The sequence below is a fragment of the Papaver somniferum genome, chromosome 3 (genome assembly GCF_003573695.1).
Source record: "Papaver somniferum cultivar HN1 chromosome 3, ASM357369v1, whole genome shotgun sequence".
In the NCBI taxonomy this organism is placed as follows: Eukaryota; Viridiplantae; Streptophyta; class Magnoliopsida; order Ranunculales; family Papaveraceae; genus Papaver; species Papaver somniferum.
The window spans coordinates 34423873-34449977 of record NC_039360.1 but is presented as its reverse complement, the minus strand read 5'-3'; the positions used below and the strand labels follow the sequence as shown (position 1 = coordinate 34449977).

General features: G+C 36.5%; 4 protein-coding genes and 1 pseudogene across 4 annotated transcripts; 3 read left to right on the top strand and 2 right to left on the bottom strand.

Moving 5' to 3' along the window:
- The first annotated feature begins 514 nt into the window (after window positions 1–514).
- Window positions 515–4053, top strand: LOC113355817 (protein WVD2-like 5). The gene is made up of 9 exons (XM_026598766.1): window positions 515–816; window positions 1484–1720; window positions 1812–2078; window positions 2204–2247; window positions 2481–2558; window positions 2658–2757; window positions 2979–3050; window positions 3148–3258; window positions 3530–4053. The coding sequence occupies exons 2-9, from the start codon at window positions 1490–1492 to the stop codon at window positions 3923–3925; spliced, it is 1299 nt and encodes a 432-aa protein (XP_026454551.1). The 5' UTR covers window positions 515–816; window positions 1484–1489; the 3' UTR covers window positions 3926–4053.
- A 564-nt stretch (window positions 4054–4617) lies between these two features.
- On the top strand, window positions 4618–7654 carry LOC113355816 (probable LRR receptor-like serine/threonine-protein kinase At1g67720). Its single transcript, XM_026598765.1, has 8 exons — window positions 4618–5380; window positions 5563–6023; window positions 6244–6379; window positions 6457–6528; window positions 6608–6676; window positions 6991–7062; window positions 7258–7329; window positions 7431–7654. The coding sequence occupies exons 1-8, from the start codon at window positions 4725–4727 to the stop codon at window positions 7474–7476; spliced, it is 1584 nt and encodes a 527-aa protein (XP_026454550.1). The 5' UTR covers window positions 4618–4724; the 3' UTR covers window positions 7477–7654.
- A 1996-nt stretch (window positions 7655–9650) lies between these two features.
- LOC113359276 (protein ALP1-like) lies at window positions 9651–12289 on the bottom strand. Its single transcript, XM_026602939.1, has 4 exons — window positions 12266–12289; window positions 10860–11339; window positions 10550–10781; window positions 9651–9895 (listed from the first exon to the last, which is right to left on the bottom strand). Exons 1-4 carry the CDS (start codon window positions 12287–12289, stop codon window positions 9651–9653), a joined length of 981 nt encoding a protein of 326 aa, XP_026458724.1.
- Window positions 12290–12684: 395 nt separating this feature from the next.
- LOC113359275 lies at window positions 12685–13619 on the bottom strand. Its single transcript, XM_026602938.1, has 2 exons — window positions 13311–13619; window positions 12685–13203 (listed from the first exon to the last, which is right to left on the bottom strand). Exons 1-2 carry the CDS (start codon window positions 13617–13619, stop codon window positions 12685–12687), a joined length of 828 nt encoding a protein of 275 aa, XP_026458723.1.
- Window positions 13620–22853: 9234 nt separating this feature from the next.
- LOC113359274 lies at window positions 22854–24932 on the top strand (annotated as a pseudogene).
- The last annotated feature ends 1173 nt before the right edge of the window (window positions 24933–26105 follow it).

The following is a 26105-nucleotide window of genomic DNA, read 5'->3' as shown; positions in this document are numbered from 1 at the left end:
TTTGAAAATTGAGAACAGTAGTGATGTAAATTAGATGATATTCGGAATTTAAGAACTTGATTGAATCTGAATCTGATTTATAATATCCGTCTCGAAAACTATTAAACACAAACATAAAATTGTACCTGATTCAAACACTTTCGAGTCAAATATGAAGTTAGAAAACCAAAACAAATGATTTGACATCTGATTCGAACTAAATCAGATACAAAATCAAATCCAGACAACCAAACTTTCCGTTTACGGTGATCTTGTAATACACAGTTAACTAGGTAAAAAGGTAAATTTTTTTTATCATTTCAATTGTTACTTTACGTTTCAAATTAATTTTTTCTTTTTCTCTTCACCTTTCAAAAAAAACTTATTCTCAGCCATTGGATCAAAACATAGAAAACCACGCGCTAAAATTATAATTTTGTCAGAATTTCACAAACACAGTGCACGTGAATGGCGCGTGTCTTTATACCATCTTTACTCTTAAAACATTAAATTCCCAATCTTACCCCCTCAAATCCAGTGATTTCATTTTCACTATCTAAAGTCCAAACATTTTCTCTTCTTCTTCCTTCCTCTCTCTCTCTCTCTGAACAACAACTACAGATGTGGTTGCACCAACACTTTCACTATCTTGGATCTCTGCTGGTTAAGAGTCATGGTATTTCAGATGGTTGTTGCTAATCACTCTAAACACTTCCACTTCCACCTTAAATAGAATAATATAATATTCTTTCTTCTTCTTCTTCTTTTATTGAATCTCAAGTTTAAATTTTCAATGGAGGTTGTTTAATCCTGGAGGAGTAAAGTAATCATATCAATGTAAGATACATTCAACCTCATTATTAAATATGATATTGTTTAGGTTTCCTTTCTTTGTCTAAATCATCATGTGATTACTTTGATCTTTACTAGTACTAGTAAAGCAATGGGGGTTAATTAGATTTGTGGATGTGCCATTGATTTTTTGTAGAATGTACTCAGTTTTAATTGATGTTTGAAGAAAAGGGTTTCTTTCTATGCTGCCCTAGTTTGTGATGTTGTGCAAAAGGGAGCATTTTTTTTATGTGTTGCCCTAGTGTGATTGGAGATATGGCTTTAGTAATTAGCAATGTGTAGCACCTAATGTCAATATGAGATCATTTTGTTGTATCTAGTTTGGTGTTTAACTTCAAATCTGGAGTGATTTTTGGAAGTCCCTGTTCAGAATTACTTTATGGGAACTTTAGGAAGCCTAAATGTGGTATCTTCGTTATCATGTATTTTCCTGCTTTCCAACTAATACAACGTATAAACTAAAACCAAAATGTTTATCTGTATTTGACGTTCAAGAATTTGACAATGTGGTCATACTCGATGTCATCCTAGCGGATATAGGATATATGATGTAGCTCTGGTGGTTATAGGCTGTAAAAGATAGAGATGAACAGTTTATTATCATTTCAGGAGATGAGGCACTTATGAATTTCATTTAACTTTTATATTTCAGTTTGCGATGGAATCTTATAAACCTGAAAGTGACGCTGTAACCAATACGGAATTTGGAAATAGTGTTAATGAGCAGTTAGGGGAAAATTTGGCTTTAAACAAAGTAAACATGATTGCCAATAGTAGTATAGAAAATGTGTTGTCACTGGGAGACACAGAGACTGTTAACTCATTGGTAGGTGGAGTTGGAGATGGATCAAAAATTCACGAGGAAATGAGCGGTTTGTCTGTATCTAAGGTATGTTTGATTGAATATGTTCATGTGGTTATTCTCCTTTATTTAGTTTATTAATTTTTCAAATTTACCTTAAAGTTCCAATCTGTTATAGGAATCAGTTGAGAAAGTTAAGGATCGAATGAAGGATTCTGAACCGTGTAAGAGCCAGGGTAAGAGCAAGAGTGAGAAGCCTTCCAACCCTAAACGTCTTTCGGCAACCTTATCTAAAAAGGTCAAAGATGGGAAAGATAAGGATGCAGAAACTGCTGTCTCAAATGGTTCATCTAGTAGTGGGAAAAGTGCTGAGCGCAACAAAATTGTTGACCCAATCAAGCCAAAGAAATCAGGATCAACACCGCTTGCTGCTTTGCATGTGCAAGTAACAGTCCTACCCACTTAAACATTCTATTTCGTAAATGAAATCATTGTTTTTTCTTAACAATTATGGTTGCAACCCATTGCATTCTGTAATACTGATCGGATCACCCATATTTGCATTGACAGGATTCTGGATTGAAGGTCTCACAGTCTCAAGGTCATGGTCTGAAGTAAGTTCTCAGTCCATTTTTTTCTCTCCTTACTTTCCATTTCCCACTTCCGGCTATTATACTGTTTACACTGTATGCCCATCCTAAATACGGAGAAAGGACATTGGAGCCTTAATACCTCTACAAAGTCTAGTGATTCTAATATATTTTATATTACGGTTCGATGTCATTTCAATATTAAAATCTTTTTCATTTGGATGTCTGCCAGTTGGTGATATTTATATTTTTTGTAGGGAGCAAATGAAGAATCTAAAGCCTCTTAATCAAGCTTCTGTGGGTAAAGCTGAAGAAAATGCTCATTTGGCTTCCTCGTATCCTCTTTAATGTCAATTGATACAGAGCTTCCAATGTTCCGTAATGCTATGCTATGTTTCATTTAAGCTTTTGATATATCCTTAAGTTCTTTCTAGAAGTCCGACTGCAGGAGACCCAAAACCCCAGAGAGTGGGTAATATGCCTTCCTATGGCTTCAGTTTTAAGTGTGATGAGCGAGCTGAGAAAAGAAAAGAGGTCTGTCTATAATCCTGGCCTCCATTAGTCTGTTATAAGTATTTAAAGTTTATGAGACATCCTTCTATCTAAATTGTACATCCGCCTAAGCTTGCTAGATTTTTAGGCCCTTGGCCTCCTAACAACTTTCACTACACAGTTTGTTTATCTTCTCTCACAAATATAGAACATTGAACTATCTGCACTGTATCAACTAAAGGTGGTTTCAATTGATTGGACAGTTCTACTCAAAACTCGAGGAGAAGATTCACGCAAAGGAAGTAGAGGAAAGTACATTACAAGAAAAATCCAAGGTGACTCATTTTTCTGATGCAGGAAAAGATAGCTTACTAATTGATTTGATTTCTGAGAAGCTATTGATTAACTTTTGTGGAACAATCCATTTTATAGGAGACTCAAGAAGCTGAGCTTAAGCGTCTAAGGAAGAAATTAGCCTTTAAAGCTACACCAATGCCAAATTTTTATCAGGAACCAGCTCCTGCTAAGGTGGAACTGAAGAAGGTACGTTTCTATTTTCTGTTCATGAATGTTGTCCAGCTCAGTGCCTTTCATTTCGTATGCACTGACTCGCATGTTAACTGTACATCACAAGTAATAACATGGGACATTTATTGTTTTTATTTTTACGGATGGTTGAATTTTCCAACTCAGTTTTGTTCCTCGGTAAGCTTGGGTAATTTCTCCCAGCCAAATTAGTTAGTCATTTTTGCCTGTGATACGGGCTTTTGAAATCGTGATTGATATTTGGTTTGTACTTTCTGGTAATGAACAGATACCACCTACGAGAGCTAAGTCTCCTAAACTTGGCCGCCCGAAAATGTCACCTGTGGCTAACACCATAGGTAATGCAAGTCAAATTGGTCGGCCTGCCAGGATGAGTTTGGACGAGAGAGTTTCAAGAGACAGCCCTGCCAAAGTGTCACAACCTCAGCAATCTAAGCAGTCACTCAGAAAGTCTCTTCCCAAGCTGCCCTCAGAAAAATTCCCTTTGCCAAAAGAGAGTGATGTTGCATCTACTCAACAATCAAGTGAAACCAGATTGAATCATGATGGTGAACCTGATCAAAACATTGACTATGCGTCCCTTGCCCAGACAAGTCATATCAAATCTAACCATGACGCCACTCCCCTTCCTGAAGAGCAACCACAAAAAGAAATATGTGAATGAAGTGGATAGCCCTTCCCGTTCCAAGGTCAGTTTTTTTGTCGAGATGTCTGTTGATTATCAAATGTAATGTAATGTTGCAACATTGAATTATTGAATGAAACTTTTCTCACTCCACAGGTTCTTTACTATTTGCTCCAGTAATGATCTGTAATTCTTTACTATTTCCTCCAGTAATTCTTTTATAGGAGTTTAGCTTTTGCTTGCATGGTTAAAAAGAAGTCATGCTGATACCCTGACTGGGTACAAATTTGCACAAAACATTTATAGGGAGTTTGGATGTACAATCAGAAGTTGCTTTTTGACTTCTGGAAATTGAAAAGTTAGAAGTCAGTTTGTCAATAATTTTACAGAATAACTTCTAGAAACAAAAATGTCAGCTTTTTGTGCTCCAAAATAGTTTTGTTTCTGAAGAAACAAATTTGTATCCAAGTATAATTAGTAGGCTAGGTATACACGGGTATCCAGATGAGACCCAAAAGGACCTATTCGGTCAACAACTATACCAGTGTGTGTCTACACTTAGCCTCATCAGCAGCTTCGCCTACAAAGTTGACTGCATCTAAGACCAGAAAAGATGGCTGTTTTTTTCTTGTTCCCGCGTGAATTCTCCCAAGTCCCACCTACTCTGTAAATTTATTTACTTAAAAAGAAATTTTCTTTTTCTCTAAAAACTCCACTTCATTGACTTTGTCCCTTCCACATCCCTTCCTCATCACTTCATCCATTAAAGACCTTTTCAATTCCTAAACCTTCAAAATCAAAATCCTCAAATTCCAGTTATACCAAATAGTTTCAAATAATGGCTTTTCCGTTTGTCTCCCTGCTACTGTTTGTATTCCTCTGTTTATTCTTCACCACCATACCCATTATTAATTGTCAACATCCACCTCCTCAAGGTACCTTCATTGATTGTGGGGCAACTAATACTAATACATCAGGATTTCAAGAATGGGAACTGGATTTCAGTTTCATCTCATCTGGAATTCCCAAAACACTAAATCCAATCCCAGATTTTCTTCCTAAACATCTTCAAACTCTCCGATCATTTCCGCTAGGCGACGGTTCGCGTAAAAAGTTCTGTTACGATGTTCCTGCTGTTCCTCGAGCAAAGTACCTCATCCGTACGAGTTATTTCTATGGGGGAGTTAATGGAAATGATTTTCCGGTTCCACCTGTGTTTGATCAGATAATTGATGGGACAATTTGGGGAATTGTAAATACTACTGATGATTTTTATAATGGAGTTCCATCTTATTATGAAGGTGTTTTTGTTGCTAGAGTTAAAGCAATCAGTGTTTGTGTTGCGATCAATACATATACCGAATCTGATCCTTTTATTAACGCTTTGGAATTGATTCGGCTGGATGATTCGGTTTATAATACTACGGATTTCGGAAATTTTGGATTGAATTTGGTTGCAAGGAACAGCTTTGGGTACCCTCAAACCCTCATCAGGTTAGTCCTCCTTGTTCTTAGAAATTTATGAATATCAAGAAATCAACATTATTACTTACTAGACTAGTTCCGGCGACGTTTTTTTTTGTACCGTGATAATATGCGTTCTTTGTATCTATGGGCAGGGTGTATTGTAGAAAGTAATCTTGATATTATTTGGTTTGAGTTGTTATAATGTACAGATATCCGGATGATCCATTTGATAGAATGTGGAAGCCATCTGGGGAAAGTTACTCCACACCAAAAAGTGTAAAAGATATTGATGTGGCTGGGTTTTGGAATCTCCCTCCTTTGAATGTATTTGAGACTGCATTAACGACGGAGCAAGAAAGCCCTGTGAATTTGGATTTGCAATGGCCTACGGTATCACTTCCAAACTCCACCTACTATATCGCGCTGTACTTTGCAGATGGGCGTAATTCATCGTCAAGAGTTTTCAACATTACCATAAATGGGATACAATATTATCAAAATCTGAATGCAACCACAGCTGGGGCTGTTGTCTTTGCGTCACGCTGGCCTCTTTCGGGTCGTAATACCATAAGTCTGATTCCTGTTGAAGGATCAGTTGTTGGCCCTTTTATTAATGCTGGAGAGATTTTCAACCTACTACCCCTTGGAGGAAGGACTCTAATACGAGATGGTTTGTTTTGCTAAACTCTTTTTTCATTTCCTACGGAGTCTCTAATTTGATAGCATCACTAACCGGTGACAAAGTTCCGAATAAGTTAAAGCCATTTGTATGACCCATGCACACGATTTTATTCAGTTTGTGAGAGTTTCAAGAGTAAGGGCTGGCTGAGGTTAGTGTTTTTTCTGCTCATTCTGTGACCCATGCCTTAACGGATGATGTTAAATTACAGTAACGGCTATGGAGAGTTTAAAGAATGGTTTTGAAAATCCCCCTATTGATTGGAACGGTGATCCTTGTATACCTCCGGAACATGCATGGACTGGAGTTGCGTGTTCAACAGGACCTCGTGTTCGAGTGGTCTCTTTGTAAGTTTGGCTTATGATACTTGGCATATGTTTTGACGCTTTCTACAGAAACTTACGCCGTTTGATGCTTCCTCCAGAAACTTGACAAGTATGGCTCTTTCGGGATATATTTCGAGGCATATTTCCAATATGACTGCTTTAACGGATATGTAAGTTTTTCAAACTCATCTCTCTGATATTGCGGCAAATGATGTCACGGCTAATGATCCGAGACTTTAAATTACACAGCTGGCTGGGGAATAACAGTTTGACAGGGACCATTCCTGATCTTGAAAAACTACAGTTGCTGAAGACATTGTAAGTTTACTCTCTTTAATCCTATGCTATCAAAAAAGTAGAAAATACTAGTAAAACTGCAATGAAGAGATAAATGGGAGCTTGTTTCCTGTTCAGAAGCACAAAGTATGCAAAGAGGAGATTGCACCTTCCAACTATGTATAGAAAATCTCTTGCAGGTGCACCTTTATAGCACAAGGTCCAAGCTAAGAAAGAGACATAAGTTCCTCTACAATGTCCGAGCCGTGAAACATCACCAGGACAACTCTGTAGTTTTGCATTGAATCACCTTTAAGAAGTGGTTGTTTCTAACTTGTTTTCATTTGTTTATACAGGCATCTGGAGGATAACCAGCTGGATGGATATATTCCTTCATCGCTGGGGAAAATTGGAAGCCTTGGTGAACTGTAAGCTCCCCATCCTTGTGCAGTTCATGCTTATTCTATTTAACTACACTGGTTGGTCACATATATAAACATGACTAGACAATAAACAAGTTAATCATATTGTCGAGGCAGTATGGACTTCATTTTTCCTTGGGGATATGATAATTTAAGTCACTCATGTTTCACTAAATAATGCTGCTATTCCTTTCATTTCAGCTTCTTACAGAACAACAACCTGAGGGGTCAGATTCCGAACAACCTTTTGGAGAAAAGAGACTTGAATCTCAAGTACGACGAATCGTTCAACTCTTCACTTCATATTATACTAACATGATTTGACGCACAATGAGTCTTCCAGTAGTTAATCTGTTTCATTTGTTTCTCGTCAGGACCTCTCCTGGAAACATACTTTTGCAGCCTCCTTCGCCTTCATAAATATTTGGTGTCAAAGGTAAAACACAACCCAGAGTCTGGCACAATTAACAATCTCAACTTTATCATCCATTGTTTCTTCACCCAGAATTGATCCTCTATACCGGCGTCAGTATGAACAATCATTTTGTACATATAAATTTGTTGTTCGTTCCATATATTCCATTTCCTTTCGGAATGAGCACTGATCCTTGATACTATTTTGTACATACATACACTAGCATTGAGACGATAATTTTGTACTCTAAACACTGAAATGAATGTTTTCTTTGGACGCAACAACGAGCAAGATATGGTATCTAATGTAGCAATGAGTTAAAAATAAATAAATTAAACTAACGGATAACAAAAGGAGTATGGCCTCCGAACCGACTAATAAGAGCCTTCAATTTATCAGGGAAGGATTTAGGTTCAAATACCCTTTTCGTCCCAGGAATGAGTCGATACTTTGCCAAGTAATCCGCAGGTTCATTCCAAATTTTTTGGTAAGAGGCTATCCAAGGAGCATGACGACGATAGCGTCTTCCCTTCTCCAGTATCCTCCTCATAATGTCCAAGACAGGAGCTCGCTCATGCATCTTTAGCTTGTCCTCAAGGCAAGGAGCACACAATAAAAATGTATTTTTTTCATCTTGAGGTTGAGGGTGATAGTCACATTTACCTTTTTCCAAGTTGGTAAAACACCGACTGGGTGTCCCCAACACTCTTTTAGAGTTGCACGCCAAGAAAACTGCTTGGACGTCTAAAGTGTAAGCAAGATCTAGCCCATGCAGGAACCCCTCCAAAGCATGATAAAATGCTGAAACCGACAATTTGGAACCTCCACTAACAGCATAGAGAGGACCACCATCCTCCTCTCCGCCACGCCACAACATGGCACCATAACCACCAATCCCCGTCTTTTTCCTATAATGCCCATCAAACGTAATGGCAAATACACCTTCTGTGTCTTCATCCTCTGGAATACCCTTCATGTCCGCATGGAACTTAGCAATCAAAAGTTCCCGTTCTACCGGATCATACTGATAAGGAGGCAAGGTAATTATGGGCATATATATATTCTCGTCAGGATTAAATGGTGATGCAGCATCATCACCAGATTGTTGAGATTCTGCGGAATCCTCATATTTGTCATAACAATCAACCTCATGATAATACACTTCTCCATCTACATAATATTGGGGTTGTTTGAGATAGGGAGTAAGGGGAGTGAATGAACCCTGAGAGGGAATTGAGGAGTGCAGAGAGGTATCGGAAACATTCTGATTACGACGACTCTTCCTCCTGCTACCACTACCACTACCATGTTCCATATCAAAGTGTCACTGAATAAAAAGAAAAAAGGCAACACAATGTATCACTGACTGAAATTTTGTTTACAACTATTTATAAATAATATTTAAGATCCCTAATCGAAAGAAAGAAGATTAATAATAATTAAACAAAGACAAATCACCTTGGTCTAAATTTCTATGGTTGGATTTATTTAAGATGATACTCTCTAATAAGAAGATGCAAGGCCTCTATTTATATAACACTACCATCCGAAAGAAGGAAAGCTAACTGAAGTTACACGTAGCAGGAATAGGAATCCTTTACAAACATAAAATCAACAGAAACTAATTTTCCCTAAAAAAATTATATATTTTCTAGTTTCTTAACTTAATACTCCCTCCGTCCCACCATTAGGCCTTGTTTGGTAACCATTATAATTATCTATTTATAATTATAGATAATCATAAACTGAAAAATGATTATATCATAATTATTTTTGAAATAAATTTTAACAAACAACTTTTTGGAATAATTAATTATCAAAAAATGAAAAATGATTAAAATGAGAAGTTGTTTGGTACACATGTTTATCATTATGATTTTAGTGTTTTTTTATAAACCACAGCACACAAATTTAATCATAGTTCTTCAATACACTAGCAATTTGATCTTAGCTAGTTTCGGTATCGAAACCTATACATGGCATCGGCAATTTCATCTCTCACGTGATTCATTTCACTTCTTCTTTGTTGATGTGCGTACATACCACTAAACGCCGGTTCATCAGATGGGGATGTATCAACATCTATGACATTTTCTTCATTTGCATAATATGCAAACAGTTCGTCAGACTTGGATTCCGTCCTAATGAAATTGTGAATTGCACATGTTGCTATTAATATTTATACCTGGGTGTTGTATGGAAATGAGGCAGGATCTCTCAAAATTGGAAAACGAGATTTAAGAACTCCAAAGCTTCGCTCGATTGCATTCCTTAATGAAGAATGCCCAAAATTAAACAACTCCTTTGCAATGAACCTTCCATTGCTTCCTCTTCTACGGTCATGTAAGTGATAACGAACTCCCCGATATGGAGCAAGAAAACCAGGCATGTTTGGATATCCAGCATCAACAACATAATACTTTCCTAAAAATGTAAACAATGTCGGAGAATATTCAACAGCAATAACATCGTTAGTCACAATACAAGTAGAGGGAATTCACAAGAAGGAAAAGCATTCTGGTCAGAAAGAAGACATGGTACACAAACGACAGCGTATAGTTTGGGAGCCTAGTTACACTTATTCATCTTAATATGGTTATTTTGTAAGGTTATTACTAGCCATCGTCTATACCAGCACTAGTAGTGGAAGAGGACAGCTTAACTAGTCTTAAAGATTTCAGGTTGCTGTTGGGACTGCACAAGCGCTTGCTTTATGATTGTAAACTACAAGTTCTGCTACTGAAACCGTAAATCTACTGACATACTTTTAGATGAAGGATATGACCTAAATACTCAGACTGCAGATGGTTGAAACTACTGCATATACTAGATCATTATGGCTTGGCCAATTTTCAAACTGCTGCAGGAATATATTGGACTAGAATATATTTATGTACAATATTAGGAGAGTGTCTTTGTATAGATTAGATCTTTCTATTTATACGCACAACAACAAGATAAACTATTCTGAACTACCCTAACTGAAATAGTTTATTATCATGCTAATGAATAATCACTGTAAACAAAAAAAATTTCCAGGGACCATTGCAGGAAAAATGTATAGCAAAATTAACTAACCTTCAGGGGCATGAGGAAACATCAAACTTCTATTACTCAAAGCTTCCCATAAAATTCTTGAATCATTTGCCGATCCTTCCCATCCAGCGTAGATATATGTGAATTTCAAATCAAACGAACATATTGCCATCACGTTTTGTGATATATTTCCTTTCCTATCGAAGTATGGTGTTTGTTGGGCTAGTGGTACAATCACTTTAATATGTGTTCCGTCTATAGCGCCAATACAATCCTATAAAATATTTATGGATATAAGTTAAAAATGGGAAGAAAAAAAAGACAAAGCTATAAGAGATATCATCTGACGTACCTTGAACCATGGGAAATATTTAGAGTTGTTGAGTATTTCAGCTGGAGTCTCAGAAAAAGAAGGAGGTTTTATAAGTTCCTTGGAAAGTTCCATGATGGCTCTCAATACTTCATTGAAGTATCTACTTATAGTTTCACCGGAATGTTGAAATCTTTCTTGTAACATTCTATTATCTTCATTATGTCCAATCGTGAGAAGGAAAATCGCCAACTGCTCTTCTATGGTGACCCATCGACCGTCACGTAAAAGTTCTCTTTCTCTTAAAATGTGAGTCAACCTTAAGAAAACAAACTTCTCCATGCGATACTGCTCATAACATCTACGGGGATGTCCGTGCAAAATCTCTTGCATGTGTTGATGTCCCGTAAGTATAGAAGTTCTACAAGGTTCCTTACATATGCGACCCTTAACGTTTTCTATAACTGCTGCAACCACAAGTAATAAGGTGCGTTCTTCAAGCTCTTCTTCGGAGTCCATATCCTAATATATACAAACAATTATTAACAAGAATTAAATTCAATTCTTCTTAGCCTCAGATTCACTACCAGTCTACTGCTCCCATAAACATTAACAGGTATACATGATGGGTGTAAGAAAAATTGAAAACAATAAACCACATGCTATTAACAGTCTAAACCTTGACAACTTTCTACACAAGTGATCAAAGTAGAAACATGAATGAATTCTTTGTAAGTAGAGAGATCCAAATTAAGTAAAACCACATGCAATGTCTTAAAACACTGAACACTAAATAAGTAAAAAGTTAAAAAAAAAAAACCAGCAGATCATAAGATTCATTTCATCTCAAGCATGTACTTACAAGAAGATATATGATAAATGGGTAACAAACAACAGAAGTGACAATTAAACTAAGGCAGAAGCAAATCAAATGAAAAAAAGAGAAACTAATCCAAAAAAAACTATGCAGAGAGATTGGCGGTTGCAATCAAAAAAGAACTAAACACGCACACATGAATAAACCAACAAACTCTTATCAAACCACAAGAAAACCAACCAAATCAAATTCATTTCAATTCCAATGATAAAAAGCCATCTAAAGACACATTAAACCAGAACCCCCTTAACCACCAGGTTCACCACCTAATAAACACAGATAAACAATCCTATCCAGCACATGAGCTGTTCAGAAATCTAGTTTCAAAAGTATACAATTTAACTTGAATTGGCTGTTGTTATCAACAGTAACGGACAATGTATGAAATTATACTAAAAAATGGGAAACTAGTAGTTCTCCAAAAGGCAAAACAAAGTAACAGACAGTGTATGAAATTATGCTGTCAAGACAGTGTATGAAATTATTAGAATCTAGTCTAGTCTAGCATATTGAACAACATTATTTAAAGATTGCAGACCAACTTTTTAAGTTTCATATAGAGGAAGGCTACCTGGCTGGTAACTTCTTTGGCCATTTAACTGAATTCAGAATACGACCCGTCAAAAACTCTAATCAATGATGTTGTTTAAATGCTTATTATCTGTAGGCCATTTCCTGAAAAACAAATGAAACAAGTAAGAACAAGAGAGAGAGACACAGTAAAGTATGCTACATTAAAAAAGTATGCTACATTAGTAAAGTAAGAACAAGTAAGACAAATTAAGAACCACATTCATAAAGCCAAGTTAACAAAACCAAATCTATTAACTATTAATCATTAAACCTACTAGTTACTTATATCATTCATGTCTTTAACATTCTCAAAACAAACAAAAACATCCAGTTCTAATCATAAAATGAAACGACCATTTCAACAAAGGTTCAAATGACATAAACATTAGCCTAGTACTCTAAAACCTCTCACAAACTCTAAGACCCGAGATTCTTCAGCCATTCCTTCTGATTATTAGGATCTAGTGACATAAAAACTTGTCTCCATCCAGCATCTTGAAACTTCTCTAACGCCCCCATTAAACTTCGAACACTCACGCCATCAAGAGATTGCAAATACTTTGTACAATTTGGAATTGAAAAAGGATCCTTATCCAAATCAATAACATGTTTAGCTTTTGTGGCATCAGCAATAGCAAACAAAGCTTCACTCAGACCAGCAGTACTTGTAGCTCTCTTAGTTTGACCATAATCAATTGTTGTTGGAGCTTTTCGCTTTCCTCTTTCATTAGCTTTCTCTGTTGAGCTTTCACTTACTTCTTCCACCCCAACAACGGACGACCCCTGCCTCGAGGACTTAACTGGAGTATCATCATCTACGCTCTGAGCCGAAGCATACGCATTAGAACCAGTTGCAGTTGAACCGCCAAAAATGGTACACAACTCTTCATAGATAGGGCAACCATTTGTCTTATACTTTTTTTTTATCCGGGTATTCTACGTCAAAACAGTACAAATTATCTACTGACTACTACCCACAATAATTCACAAATCAAAATACAACCTACAATAACAACAAAAAGGGTGATGTCAATTAAATTTACCCCAAGATATGCATCCCACACTCCTTCGTCGTCAACTATAATCTTTTTATCTTCCGAATCCCATTCAAAGACACTAAGGGACATGAGCTTCTTCATGTCATTGTGTCTAACCCTGAACAAATTATACCTATTCTTAATTTGATCCATAGTAAAATTCTGTCCATTTTTCTTGTTGAATTCATCTTTTACTTCAATCCAAGCTTCTTTCACAAATGATTTAGGCTTCTTACCACCAAGTATTTGAACTATCAAAAGTTCACATAGGCTTTTTTCCAAACTATTACACCATTTGGCAGTCTCAGTCGACATTCTAATGAACCCAATTTTTAAGAAAATGTTAGTAAATACCAGTGGGGCAATTTCACAAACAAGATCAGAGCAAAACACTAAATTAACAAAGAAAAAAATTGATAACCCACTAAAGAAAACTTACCTGATTTTGATTTTGATTTTGATAAGAAGTTCTTCAGATTTTGAGGAAGATGAATTCACCACCTTAGTTTGGGTTTCAACAGAACTGTGAGAGAAGATCGAGATTAATCGTGAGTTGCTGATGAACAGATAACAGGGGAGATAAATTGAAATTAACAAAGAAAAAATTGATAACCCACTAAAGAAAACTTACCTGATTTTGATTTTGATAAGAATTTCTTCAGATTTTGAGGAAGATGAATTCACCACATTAGTTTGGGTTTCAACAGAACTGTGAGAGAAGATCGAGATTAATCGTCAGGAGAGAAACCAGATCAAAAAAATGGGAGATGAACAGATAACAGGGAGAGTACTGCTGAAGGTGGTGAACTTCGACGAACAGATAACGATTGACGAAATCAAACAGGAGACAAACCAGATCTAGGTTTTTCTTCCCCCATTTCTTCTCTCGTTCCCCTCTCTCGGCTTAGTTTCTAACGAAAAAAAAGAAAAAGAAAACCCGTGTTTTTTTTTATAAAATTGAGAATCAATTATTTTAATTTTTAAAAACAAGTTTTAGTTGTTTATAAAAATAATTGGTTTTTTAAATTATGATGAAAATAACTGATTAATATAATTATTACCAAACATCCTAAGAATGGATTATGGCTCACAGAATTGATTATGAGCTCATAATCACTTATTATAATCATTACCAAACAGCCCCTTAAGTGATCTATTTGGTTTTTAATTTTGTCCCATCATTAAGTGACCTATATCACTAAACAAGGATATATTTCTAAAATTACCTTTTAATTGATTATAAGAAATATAAAAAATATGCATAATTTGATAGGCATGTTTATATTCTTTACGTAGGTGTTTTAAAATGCTTTTCAATGATATAAAGTTTACGAACATCCGTGGTGTAGTTTGAGAGATAAATCATTTCAAAATTTCATTAATTATTATCCATAAGGATATAATTATAAAAAATGCTTAAAAATCTCTTTTTCCTTGCTTGCCTTAAATTTGTGCAAACTTCAAGTAGGTCACTTAATAGTGGGACGGAGGGAGTAATTTATGCAATCCTTAGAGCAACTGCAATGGACGAGTAAACCTATAATTATGATCCAGGGACGAAACGCAACGGGACGGAGTAAAGACTAAAATCTGGACCAAAACCAAATTCCAGACCATATTTGGTCTGGGACCAAGACCAAAACTATATATAGTGGAGCGGAGGTATAATCACCGTTTGGCATCGGGCGTATATATAATCTACGCCTGTTGTGAAACGTACGTAAAGTCATCGCCCCATAAAGAGGCGTGTATATAAGTTACGCCCGGTTCAGGCGTTGATAAAATGTTCGCCTGTTGGGACGTTGATAAAGTTTACGCCCCACGTCAGGCGTTAATAAAATGAACGCCCCATTTAGACGAAGATTATACAAACGCCCCAGCCCGGCGTTGATATTCTTAACGCCCCACGCCAGGCGTTGATAAAGTGTACGCCCCATTCAGGCGTTGATATAGTTAACGCCTCACGCCAGTCATTTATATAGTTAACGCCCCAGACAGGCGGTGATATAATTAACGCCCCATGCCAGGCGGTGATATAATTAACGCCCCATCCCGGCGTTGATATAGTTAACGCCCCACGCCAGGCGTTTATATAGTTAACGCCCCAAGCTTGAGTTTAAAAAAAAAAAATACTTAGACAAAATTGATTTTGAAATTTTTTTATACCGTTGGTAATTCGACCGTTGAAGAAAATGGAACGTTGAAGAAAATGGAACGTTGGATAATTTGGAACGTTGGAAAGTTTGGAAGACATTTCGGTTTTTTCGGAAGAAACACCTATATATACACATGAGATCCTGTGACATTTTCCCACGACCAATACTTCAAACTATCCACACCAATAAGAAGAAATATTGTTTCTGCTTTCAAATCAGTTGGAAAATTTTCACGGATTCGCTTACAATGGCACCAAGAGTAGCACGAGGTCCAAATTTTACGACAATCGAAGATGTAACAATGTGTAAAATTCATTTATCTATATCTCAAGATTCTAGTGTTGGAGCTGATCAATCAGAGGCGACATTGTGGACTCGTATCAAGGATGATATTGAACTTCATTTACCTAATAATCCAGAGCGGTCTTGGAGTTCTTGGAAAAAAAGATATCATGGAATAAGTAAAGATGTGGCGTTATTTTCGGCAAAAGAGGCAGAAGTTGAAGGTGAATATCATACTGGATGGGGTCCTGAAAAGAAGGTAAGCATTCTTGATTTTTCCAACCATTGTTTTCTAATATTTAATAAGCGCCCATGTACTTAAGTGTTTTTAAAAACATTAACAGCTTGAAGAAGTTAACAAGAGGTTCAAGGAATGCAACGATGGGAAAAAATTTAAGCACGAAGAGTGCTACCAAGTTGTGTTAGAAAATATAAAATATAATCGACGATCGACTTTTGTATTCGATACGACGCATGATTTGGACACTTATGAGAATAACGAGGAAGATGATGAAGGACCGCAAACAACAACTCAAGGAGAGACCGGTAACGACACAGATGGGGGAGACATAGAGAACACATATCTTCGTAAGATGGGGAAAAAAGCAGCAAAAAGATTGAAGAAAACAGGGAGAGAGAAATCCAGTCACCAAGAGGAATTGATGGGAATAATTATTAAAGAAAAACAAAATTTCAATACTCATTACCAAGCACAATCAAGATTCAAGATGGAACAAAGAGCAGCAGAGTTTGCAGCAAAACAAGCTGAACATGCTGCAAAAATAGCCAAGCAAGCTGAAGACGAAGAATTTCGCATCATTATGATGGATCTTGAAAAAATGGAACCTGTACAACAAGAGTACTTCCGACTTCGCAGGGCGGACATAGTTCGGAATAAAAGAAACCAATCTTAACACAAAGGCGGAATAGTTCAAACCTTAATTATTTCTCCTATTTAGTGATTAGTAGTATTATTAGTATTATTATGTTTTAAATTTCTTAGTATCTGAACAATTAGCATTATTATTATGTAATTTTTGGATTTTAAATTTACTTCCGTTGATTTGAATTAAATTTCTACTTTTTTGAAACATACGACCTTAATTAAAACTTGAGGATGTTTACATACAAAGAGATAATAGAAAGGAAATGACAAACGACAATTTTTAATTCCCATATTCTGCCCATATATATTCGATCAAGTCATCACGCAAGCGAATATGTGCATCTTTGTTACGCATTACACATCGGCGTTGCTGAGCTCTAATTTGGGAAAACTCGTCACTATTGCCTCTTAATATATTAACCGGTGTTGCGTTGCTACGTTGTTCATAAACATGTGGCCAGTCACCGGGTAGACGCTCATCCTCGACTATCATATTATGTAAGATAATACAAGTTTTCATGATATAGGCAAGCACATCTGGATTCCACATTCTTGCAGGTTGTTTGATGATTCCAAATTGTTGTTGAAGTACACCAAATCCCCGTTCAACATCTTTTCTTGCACCCTCTTGCATCGATGAAAATATTTCCTTTTTCCTACCCACCGGATGTTTAATGGCCGTAATATTAGTAGGAATCTCTGGGTATATTCCATCACCTAGATAATACGGCATATCATATGAATGTCCGTTCACCTCATAGCTCACCGGCGGTGCTTTTCCTGTTACAAGACTTCGAAAAACATATGAACGGTTCATAACATTAATATCGTTGTTAGAACCGGGCATACCAAAAAAAGCATGCCAAAACCATAGGTCATACGACACCACTGCCTCCAACACGATACTTTCGCTCCCTTTATACGCGGTGTAATCCCCAGATTCTGCCGACGGACATTTATCCCATTTCCAATGCATGCAATCTAGACTACCCAGCATCCCAGGAAATCCCCGGTCTTTGTTTTGCTTGAGCAACAGTTCAATATCACCAGCCGTTGGTTCACGCAAATATTCTTTCCCATACAAATTCACAATCGTCTTACAGAACCTACGAGTAGCTTCCAGCACAGTTGTTTCTCCTATGCGTAAGTACTCGTCTATTGCATCTGCCGCACATCCGTAAGCTAACATTCGTACTGCTGCTGTTACTTTTTGATGAGGGTTTAATCCTAAAACTCCACAAGCATCGGGCTTTTGAACAAAATATCTGTTTGCATTGGTAACACCTTCCACTATCCGGTTAAACAATTGTCGACGCATTCTAAATCTTCTGCGAAAAACATTGGGTGGTTGGTTTGGGTACGGAGAGAAATAGTCGTTCCATAGAAGTTCAGCCCCTGACTCACGATCTCTTGGTATTCTGATACGAGTTTGAGGCCATTTTGAATTTGTAACAAGGACTCCCAAACTAACGGCCATGTTATTTTGCATAATTGCTATTGCATCATCATCCGAGGAATAAAAACTACTATTAGAAGAAGAAGATGAAGAAGAAAAACAGAAGAGCAATAATGAGCGGTTTTCTCATAGTGTTCCATTACTATGAAGCAGAAGAGATGTATTGTTATTCATATATTGAGTGAAACCAGTCTTTAATTTATAACCCATTTTCAAGAGCATTAAAAAAACCAAAAATAGATATTTTTTTGGGTTCACGCAAATGTGTTTTCCAAAAAAGATAAAGTGTTTGTCAGTGACCTGATATGACAATACTATATATGATTAGACTATACTATATATGATATGACTATACTATATAAGATAAGAAAAGATAACTCCAAAGACAGTCATCTAAATAGTCATAACAAATTAACCCTTCATATTATCATTATCCGAAGTGGACGATCTTGGTGCCACAAAAGGCATGTGCGTTCTCGGATTGGTATTGACTGAGGACATTGTTGAAGCTGATCCTTGATTCATACCACTCCAAACTTGTGATGGCAGGGTTTGGGAAAAGGAACCGTATCCAAGCTGAGGTTGGACAGTGTGCGGCATACGGAAAAGAGATAGTTGTTGCTGCAAATCAACGTTCGCATTATTTAGCCTTTGTATTTCTGCTTCTTTCGACATAATAACGTCCATCCTCTCCTTCGTTTGTTTTAATGTAAATTCGCGAAATTGTTGATTAAAATCAGCATTTTCTTGAAATAATGTGTAAGCTTCATGCTGTCAAGAAAAAATAAAATATATAAGTACAAATATACCAACAAAAATCGAACGTACAATAAAAAGTCGAAAGTACACTTACGTGGGATAATAGATGTGGAGGAGGGATATGTACATGTTCAACAGGTTGTTCAATTGGGACCGTATACAAGTCACCGACATACCCATATGTTTGGGCTTCCCAAATAGGATGAGTCACGTAATCTTTGGAGTTGGTTACCATTGTCCAGTATTGTAAATATATATCATAATCTTTAACAACTTGCACTATCTCTGTTGCATCGACCAAACCTTCTTTTTTTAGGCGTTCGGCTTGAATATTGCCAATATCCCCTATAACTGTGTGTAGTCTTATAGGAACAGCGAAAGTACAATGGTTTTGCCGCCAACACCTTTCACCAAGATACATTGTGCTGTACAGTTAGAAAGGGAATAAGAATTTAGTAAGTATGTTATATAGGAAAAAAGTATGTTATATAGTAAGTATGTTATATAGAAAAAAGTATGTTATATAATAAAATTTACAAATTAACTCACAATGCCCATGTAAGAAAATATATATCTCGAGTCTGATAGCCGCGTAGCCGTGCATCCCATATCAGATGCAAGAACTTCTCTGTATGATTCCCATGGGCGCCATGTCACTTGTTCAGCAGTAAGCTTACTTAGTAAATCCCTACAACGGAAAATATCATTTGTATTCTTCGGTACATTCCATTTAGAAGATACGGGCCATTTTTGTTCTGTACTCGCCTCTGGGATTTCTGGTCGACATATGCCCAGGTATTCATACCCCCAAAACTACTCCATCAAAATAATTAGCCAATTTAATAACTTAGCAACAAAATAAACAATGAGAGGAAAAATAACTAGATTGAAAGAATACCTCTAATACTTGGAATGGACCACATAGTGCCTTCTGTCTCCTCCCAGATAAACGGAGTGCCGCATACAATTTCGAAAACGCAGCACCACCCCAGTCATACGTGGATACTACATCAAGATTTTCAAAAGCAGCTAACCATCCAGCATCAATATAAGTCTTTGCATTAGAAAAGAAAAAATGTCCCAAAACATACATGAAAAAGGCAATTGCTACTCTATGAGCAAGGGTGCTATCATTTTCAGCCGCAACCAACTTGTCTTCGATGAAATATGACCTTAAATATTTAATTGTAATTGAATTTGAAACCCACGACGGTGCTTTTGGACAGAGCGTGACATCTTGGATATCCGGAAAGATATGCTCACGAACATGTTCAAATTGGTACTTCCCCGAATCATAAGGAACATCAGGCCCATCACCGATACTCAGTCCAGTCAACATGAGCCAATCTAGGGGGGTGAATCCCATCTCACCAAATGGGAAGTGAAAAGTGTTTGTTGTATCCCAAAACCGCTCAGCAATATAATCAACCATTGAATGGTTGGTTTCGCTACATTGTATGTCCAGTAAATTTTGCCATCCCGCTTTTTCAATAATATATTTAGCTCTAGGACAGTGTTGTGAAATAGTTTGATAGTGATGAATTACCGATGCCAAAGATCCACGATGTTGATACTTCAATTTGTGCTCCCCTGTAAATGTGATGTCCGTAGTAGCGTGCGGTTTATCATCTTGCAGTATAGGAAACCTACCTAACCGGGGAATATCAACCTCCTTAATTGTACCAGTAGCGATTAAGTTATAATCCTCTTCGACTACAGATTTTTGTTTCTTGTTCGTCTTCACGCGACCATTGAAACGCGCTGTGAATTTGTTCAACATCTGTGCACACACAATATAGATGCAGTTACATTATTAAAAGACCAACACTCATTAACGAATATTTTTATTAGTCCATCACCATTTATATTCCAAATACTATAAATCCTTAACACAAACCATATCAATTCCAAATTCTATAATTCCAGAAACACAAATTAAATCGTCACCGATGCATTTCCAAAATCATTACAAGATTCCACAACCCAATTTAATCACTTCAAGATTCCATAAAAATCACTAAAAAATCAATTCCATACTCACGCAATTAGCTCTTCTACATATGTAACTCCCAAAATTTACATAACTACAATTTACATAACTAAAATTAATCACCTCAAAATTCAATAAAAAGCAATACAAATTCAATTATTGGTAACCATATTCACATACAACATGCAGAAAACCAATAATTAATCCAATAATTTACATAACTACAATAATTTAAAATTAATCCAATAATTTACATAACTACAATTATTGATAATCATATTCACTAAAATTAATTACCAACAGACAACATGAAGAAAAACAATAAAAGGAAGCTCTCAATTGAAATAGGTTGATTGAAACAGTTGAAGGGTGAGAACTATTTCCCACATAATCTACATAACCACGGATTTTTACAATACCCAAAAATCCCATCTCATCAAATTTTTACAATAACACTGTGGAAGCTCTAATAAATTTTAGTGAATAGATTATAAATCAAATAAAAATTTACAATACCCACAAATCAAACTATTACAATACCCACAAATAAATTTTTACAACCACTGTGGAAGCTCTAATAAATCTAACTATTTTAAAAAAAAATTTAACCAAATTTACATAATCATCAAATATGGTTTTTTTCACATACATATTAATCTCTAAAAAAACATAAAACACACATACCCAATTAAATTTAACCAATTTCATATTCATATATGTTCGTTAAAACCAAATTTTAGATAAACTAATTTTAACAAATAAAACCCTAAATAAATTATACAACAATATGGATAAAACAAAAGAGATTAAGAAAAAAAAAACATACCTCTTTTGTAACCCGGGTTCATCATGTATCTTGGTTTTTTCTTTTCTTTTACTGCTCGTCACTGTGATGTTTTTGTTAAGAAGCTGTGTTTGTGGGCGGTAGAAACAAAGAAACAAAGAGGAGGTAGAAAAGAAAAGAAGAAGACGGAGAAGATTAGGGTAAAGGGAAAGTGAACACGTGGGCTATACGTGGTGGTTAGAGATTGGCCGGGCTTTAATGCCACACGTGCTAGATACGTGTGTTAATAGAAGTCCAACACTATACGTACGCCTGCCATGAGGCGTTGATTCCTTCATTCGCCTGAATGAAACCAAGCGTTGATTATACGTACGCCTGAGAGAAGAGGAGGCGTTGATTATACGTACGCCCCACGTCAGGCGTTGATTATACGTTCGCCTCAAACAGGCGTTGATTATACTTACGCCTCAAAACAGACGTTGATTATACGTTCGCCCCACGTCAGGCGTTGATTATACGTACGCCTCAAAACAGGCGTTGATTATACGTTCGCCTGAAACAGGCGTTGATTATACTAACGCTTCATTCAGGCGTTGATTATACGTTCGCCACACCAGACGTAGATTATACAAACGCCCCTTCTCCGAGCGTGAAATATATGTACGCCCCACAACAAGCGTATTCTTTACCAACGCCCCACAACCAGCGTTAACTATATCTCCGCCCGGCCCAAACGAAGATTATACCAACGCTCCACATGCAAGCGTGGATTATACGTCCGCCCGACTGAATATACTCCACTGCCTTAACGTGACACTACAGACTAAACTCAAATTTGATCGTTTGTTTTGGTCTTTGATCTTTGGTTTTGATCGTACCACTGTGGACGCTCTTCGGCAGGGCGATATGTGCGAGGCCCTGCCCAGACACCTTTCAAAGAAGACCAATTCTGGATCATACACCGAGTCGTATTTGAAAGAAATTGCAATGGGAAATGTTGCAGTTCGATGGGTTTAATGGAATTTTTGAAGATATAATCACTGTATTTTTTTGGAAGAAATTAGAAGAATAAAAAACTGAATTGTTTCAGTCGGCCGATGATGCATTTTTTTCAAGAAGTCAGGATTCCGAATTTACAATACAATTAGAAGCAGAAACTTTCATTACTCGAATTCAAGATTCTTTAGTAATCAACAGCAACAGAATTCTCGTTTTGAAGATGTAGGTTCTTCTTCTATGGCATCACATTTGAAAACAAGGTCTGTAATTCGTTTTCGAGGTCCTGATGCCATTAAATTTCTTCAAGGATTAGTAACAAATCATGTAAGAAAGTTTGGGGCAAAAACATCAACTTTAAGTACAGTAGTAACAGAAACACCAATTTATGCTTACACCTCAAGGGAGGTTTTTGTATGATTTGTTTATCTATAGACATTCTCCTTCTTATGAGAAGCCTGGTTCAAACCCAACAGATGAACCAATGTTATGGATGAGCTCATGGATTGCTTCCACAAGTAAGCGTCTTTCTTTGTTCATTTTTGTTTGGGAACGGTGAGACCCAAATTTATTGTCAATCATCTTCCCATCTCTATATTCAATTGGGTTTGTTTGTTCTTCTAGAATGTATTTATCGCAGTTCTAACTAACTAGGAAGATAATTTGATATACAGGTAGAAGGGATATTATTAGTTTAATTAACCAATGAATGGTTGAAGCTTATTTCAGTTTGTTTAGTTGTGAAATTCGGGTGTATGTAGTTCAGGGATGTTAGTTTTATCTAATTAGTATGCATCTGTGAGTCTTATATGTATGGATGTGTTGCAGATTTCGGTTGAGATCAAATGTTGATATTGAAAATATGAGTGAGGAATTTTCGTGCTGGCAACGTTTTGGTAAAAACCTTTCTACGTCGTCTGACTCGAAACAAGAACCTCTTGGCTGGGGTGCTGGTATTGACAAAGCCGGTCAGTCATCTACAAAAGGGAATAGTTCTGGGTGGCAATGATACAAAGATCCCAGACTGGATAGTCTTGGTTTCAGGGGAATTTTTCATTATGTAAAAGGTGCCGATAGATCTTTAGTTACTCATTTCATTATGTTTGAACTATTAAACAGATTTTCCATTCATCGTTAGAGTCTCAAATTGTGAGAACCGGTTTGTAAAGATTTTTTCAGCTGCTTCAACAATTTGTAACATAAAATCCTCTGAGATTCTGAACTATCGACCCTGACTTCACTTGATACCGCTAATTGTGCTTGTCATGGATAATTCCCCTGCCTTCAAAGTGTTTTTTAGCAACACTTTTAAGTTCCTTTAATCTCAGTTATCGCCTATGGACTTCATTCCTATCTTTAAATTTTGTGTTACATAAAATGCTCATGGTTTTTTGTATATGGAACCATATTTATTTTTTTGCATCTGAAAATAAAGCAGACTTCTTTAGCTCTCTTAGCAACTTAGGTTGCCATTCTATGTCACCTAACATGAACACGAAGCATGTCATTCGTTGAATTGCTATACGCGTCATAATTATATAAGTTTATTCATTTCAGTGCAACATTTTAATTTTGATTTCTGATTCTTCCTTTCTCAGGTGAGGCAATTCCGCTTGAGTACAATCTTGCTGGCTTGAATGCTATAAGCTTCAACAAAGGATGCTATGTCAGACAGGAGTCAGTTGCTCGAACTCACCACCGTGGTGTCATTCGAAAACGCCTGCTTCCTTTAAAATTGCTCATGGGAAATGGTGAATTTTTCTTCTTTTCTTTGAAGAGTCCATTTTTGGTTTTTCACACTGCTAGCAAGAGAAAGATAAACTTGCATAGAACATGTGCTTTGTTTTGGCAATTTTCAGTGAGTATGTAGCATTAGAGATGGTGATTTTCACATGCTGTGATCCTATACGATCTCACAATTCAGTGTTAGTAACGGACATGAACTTAATAACACATCGACATTGAAAAGGAATTGTACAACATAGCCTATTACATGCTTCACCAAATACTGCCAAACCCATAGGGATAGAATTTTGGGCTTTTAGGTTCTCACGCTTTTTTTTCTTCTTTGTATGTGGTTCAGAAATAGAGCAGAAGGTAGCTCCAGGATCAGAAGTAGTCGGAGTCTCATCCGACAAGAAAGTTGGGACTGTCACAACTGCACTTGGGTCTCGTGGTATGGGTCTATTGAGGCTAGAAGAAGCTTTCACAGGATCAGGTTCCCTGAGAATTAAAGGGCAAGATGATGTAAAGATCGAAGCTATTCGACCAGATTGGTGGCCTTCTGAGTGGTTCCCAGATCATTAACACGGTTCAGTTGCTTAAAGAGGGAAAGCAAGACCAGTCAATCTCCCTGCATCAAATTGAATTTACGTAATTCAAAGTAAATGGGAATTTTGAAATTTGTGGATTTTAATAAAGTGCCACACTTTCAATTTCATGTTCAAAAAAGTGCCATTGTTTTTTTCAGAATTTATTTAGTGCCACACATTTGACCTTTTCCATCCCGTTTTTTTTCAAAAAAACAGTTAACATCCGTTAGTGCATAGGTGGCAGTTATCCAGCTTAGTAAAAGACATCAACGTCCCACAAATCGTCTCACTATACTGAGTTAAATCAAGTCATCATAGCGAGTCATTAGCCGGTTAAGTTGTGAGTCAGAGCTAAATCAAGTCATCATAACGATCTTTAAGAGATTAGACTGTTTTCTGGTCATTCTACATCCTGTTTCAGGCTATTCTTCCCTGCACATTTCCATCGTAACATTCATCTATTCATTCTCCATAACAGCCAGCACCTACGCAGCATTATCTTTCAACTCATTTCCCTGTATTCCACTCGACGACACCATTTGTACTCTCCAGAGAAAATAACACCTCAAACCACCACCTGGTATTCAACCAACATCAATTCCTTCTGCTCTTGTAAAACACCTATGATATCTCTTATATAGTGTCGAGATTGAACAACCACTAGCCACAGAACCAACACCATATCTCAGCAACATCAAGTTCTCTGTTTATCTCAGCAAACATCATTTCTTTTAAGACCCAAAATCGCACTGAATCTTATCTCAACAACAACATCAAGTTCTGCAAATTCAAACATAAACTTCTCAATGTTTCAAAAGCAATTCCTTAGTTCCAAAATCAGCAGAGAAAAATTATGGAAAAAAAGAATTAAATTGTCTGTTAGAGATAAGAATGGAAATCTACAAAGCAAAAATTGAAGAAAAAAAACCTAAATCACGTTTAAGCTCTATCTCTGATTCATACCCATTCTTCAAAACCCCTAATTACATCTATAACAGTAGTTTATCTTCTTTCCCTATTCCAATTTCATGAACCCTAATTCTCTAATCCTCATTATAATATGTTAATTTTCTTTTCATGGTTCTCACATCAGAAAACTCATCATTTGTGGATTAATAACAGTACCAGTTTTATATTAACCCAAAATAGAACATAAACCCTAAATTGAATATTTGATTTA

Bases quoted from the DNA above. Each gene is read 5' to 3' on its own strand.
- LOC113355817 (XM_026598766.1), top strand. From the start codon at position 1,490: ATGGAATCTTATAAACCTGAAAGTGACGCTGTAACCAATACGGAATTT. The intron at 2,758-2,978 runs GTCTGTCTATAA...TTGATTGGACAG, and splicing joins GAGCTGAGAAAAGAAAAGAG to TTCTACTCAAAACTCGAGGA. The intron at 3,259-3,529 runs GTACGTTTCTAT...GGTAATGAACAG, and splicing joins CTAAGGTGGAACTGAAGAAG to ATACCACCTACGAGAGCTAA.
- LOC113355816 (XM_026598765.1), top strand. From the start codon at position 4,725: ATGGCTTTTCCGTTTGTCTCCCTGCTACTGTTTGTATTCCTCTGTTTA. The intron at 6,380-6,456 runs GTAAGTTTGGCT...TGCTTCCTCCAG, and splicing joins CGTGTTCGAGTGGTCTCTTT to AAACTTGACAAGTATGGCTC. The intron at 7,063-7,257 runs GTAAGCTCCCCA...CTTTCATTTCAG, and splicing joins ATTGGAAGCCTTGGTGAACT to CTTCTTACAGAACAACAACC.
- LOC113359276 (XM_026602939.1), bottom strand. From the start codon at position 12,289: ATGGCCAAAGAAGTTACCAGCCAG. The intron at 10,782-10,859 runs GTACGTCAGATG...AATATTTTATAG, and splicing joins AATATTTCCCATGGTTCAAG to GATTGTATTGGCGCTATAGA. The intron at 9,896-10,549 runs GTTAGTTAATTT...TTACATTTTTAG, and splicing joins GTTTCCTCATGCCCCTGAAG to GAAAGTATTATGTTGTTGAT.
- LOC113359275 (XM_026602938.1), bottom strand. From the start codon at position 13,619: ATGTCGACTGAGACTGCCAAATGGTGTAATAGTTTGGAAAAAAGCCTA. The intron at 13,204-13,310 runs GTAAATTTAATT...GTTTTGACGTAG, and splicing joins TGTGGGATGCATATCTTGGG to AATACCCGGATAAAAAAAAA.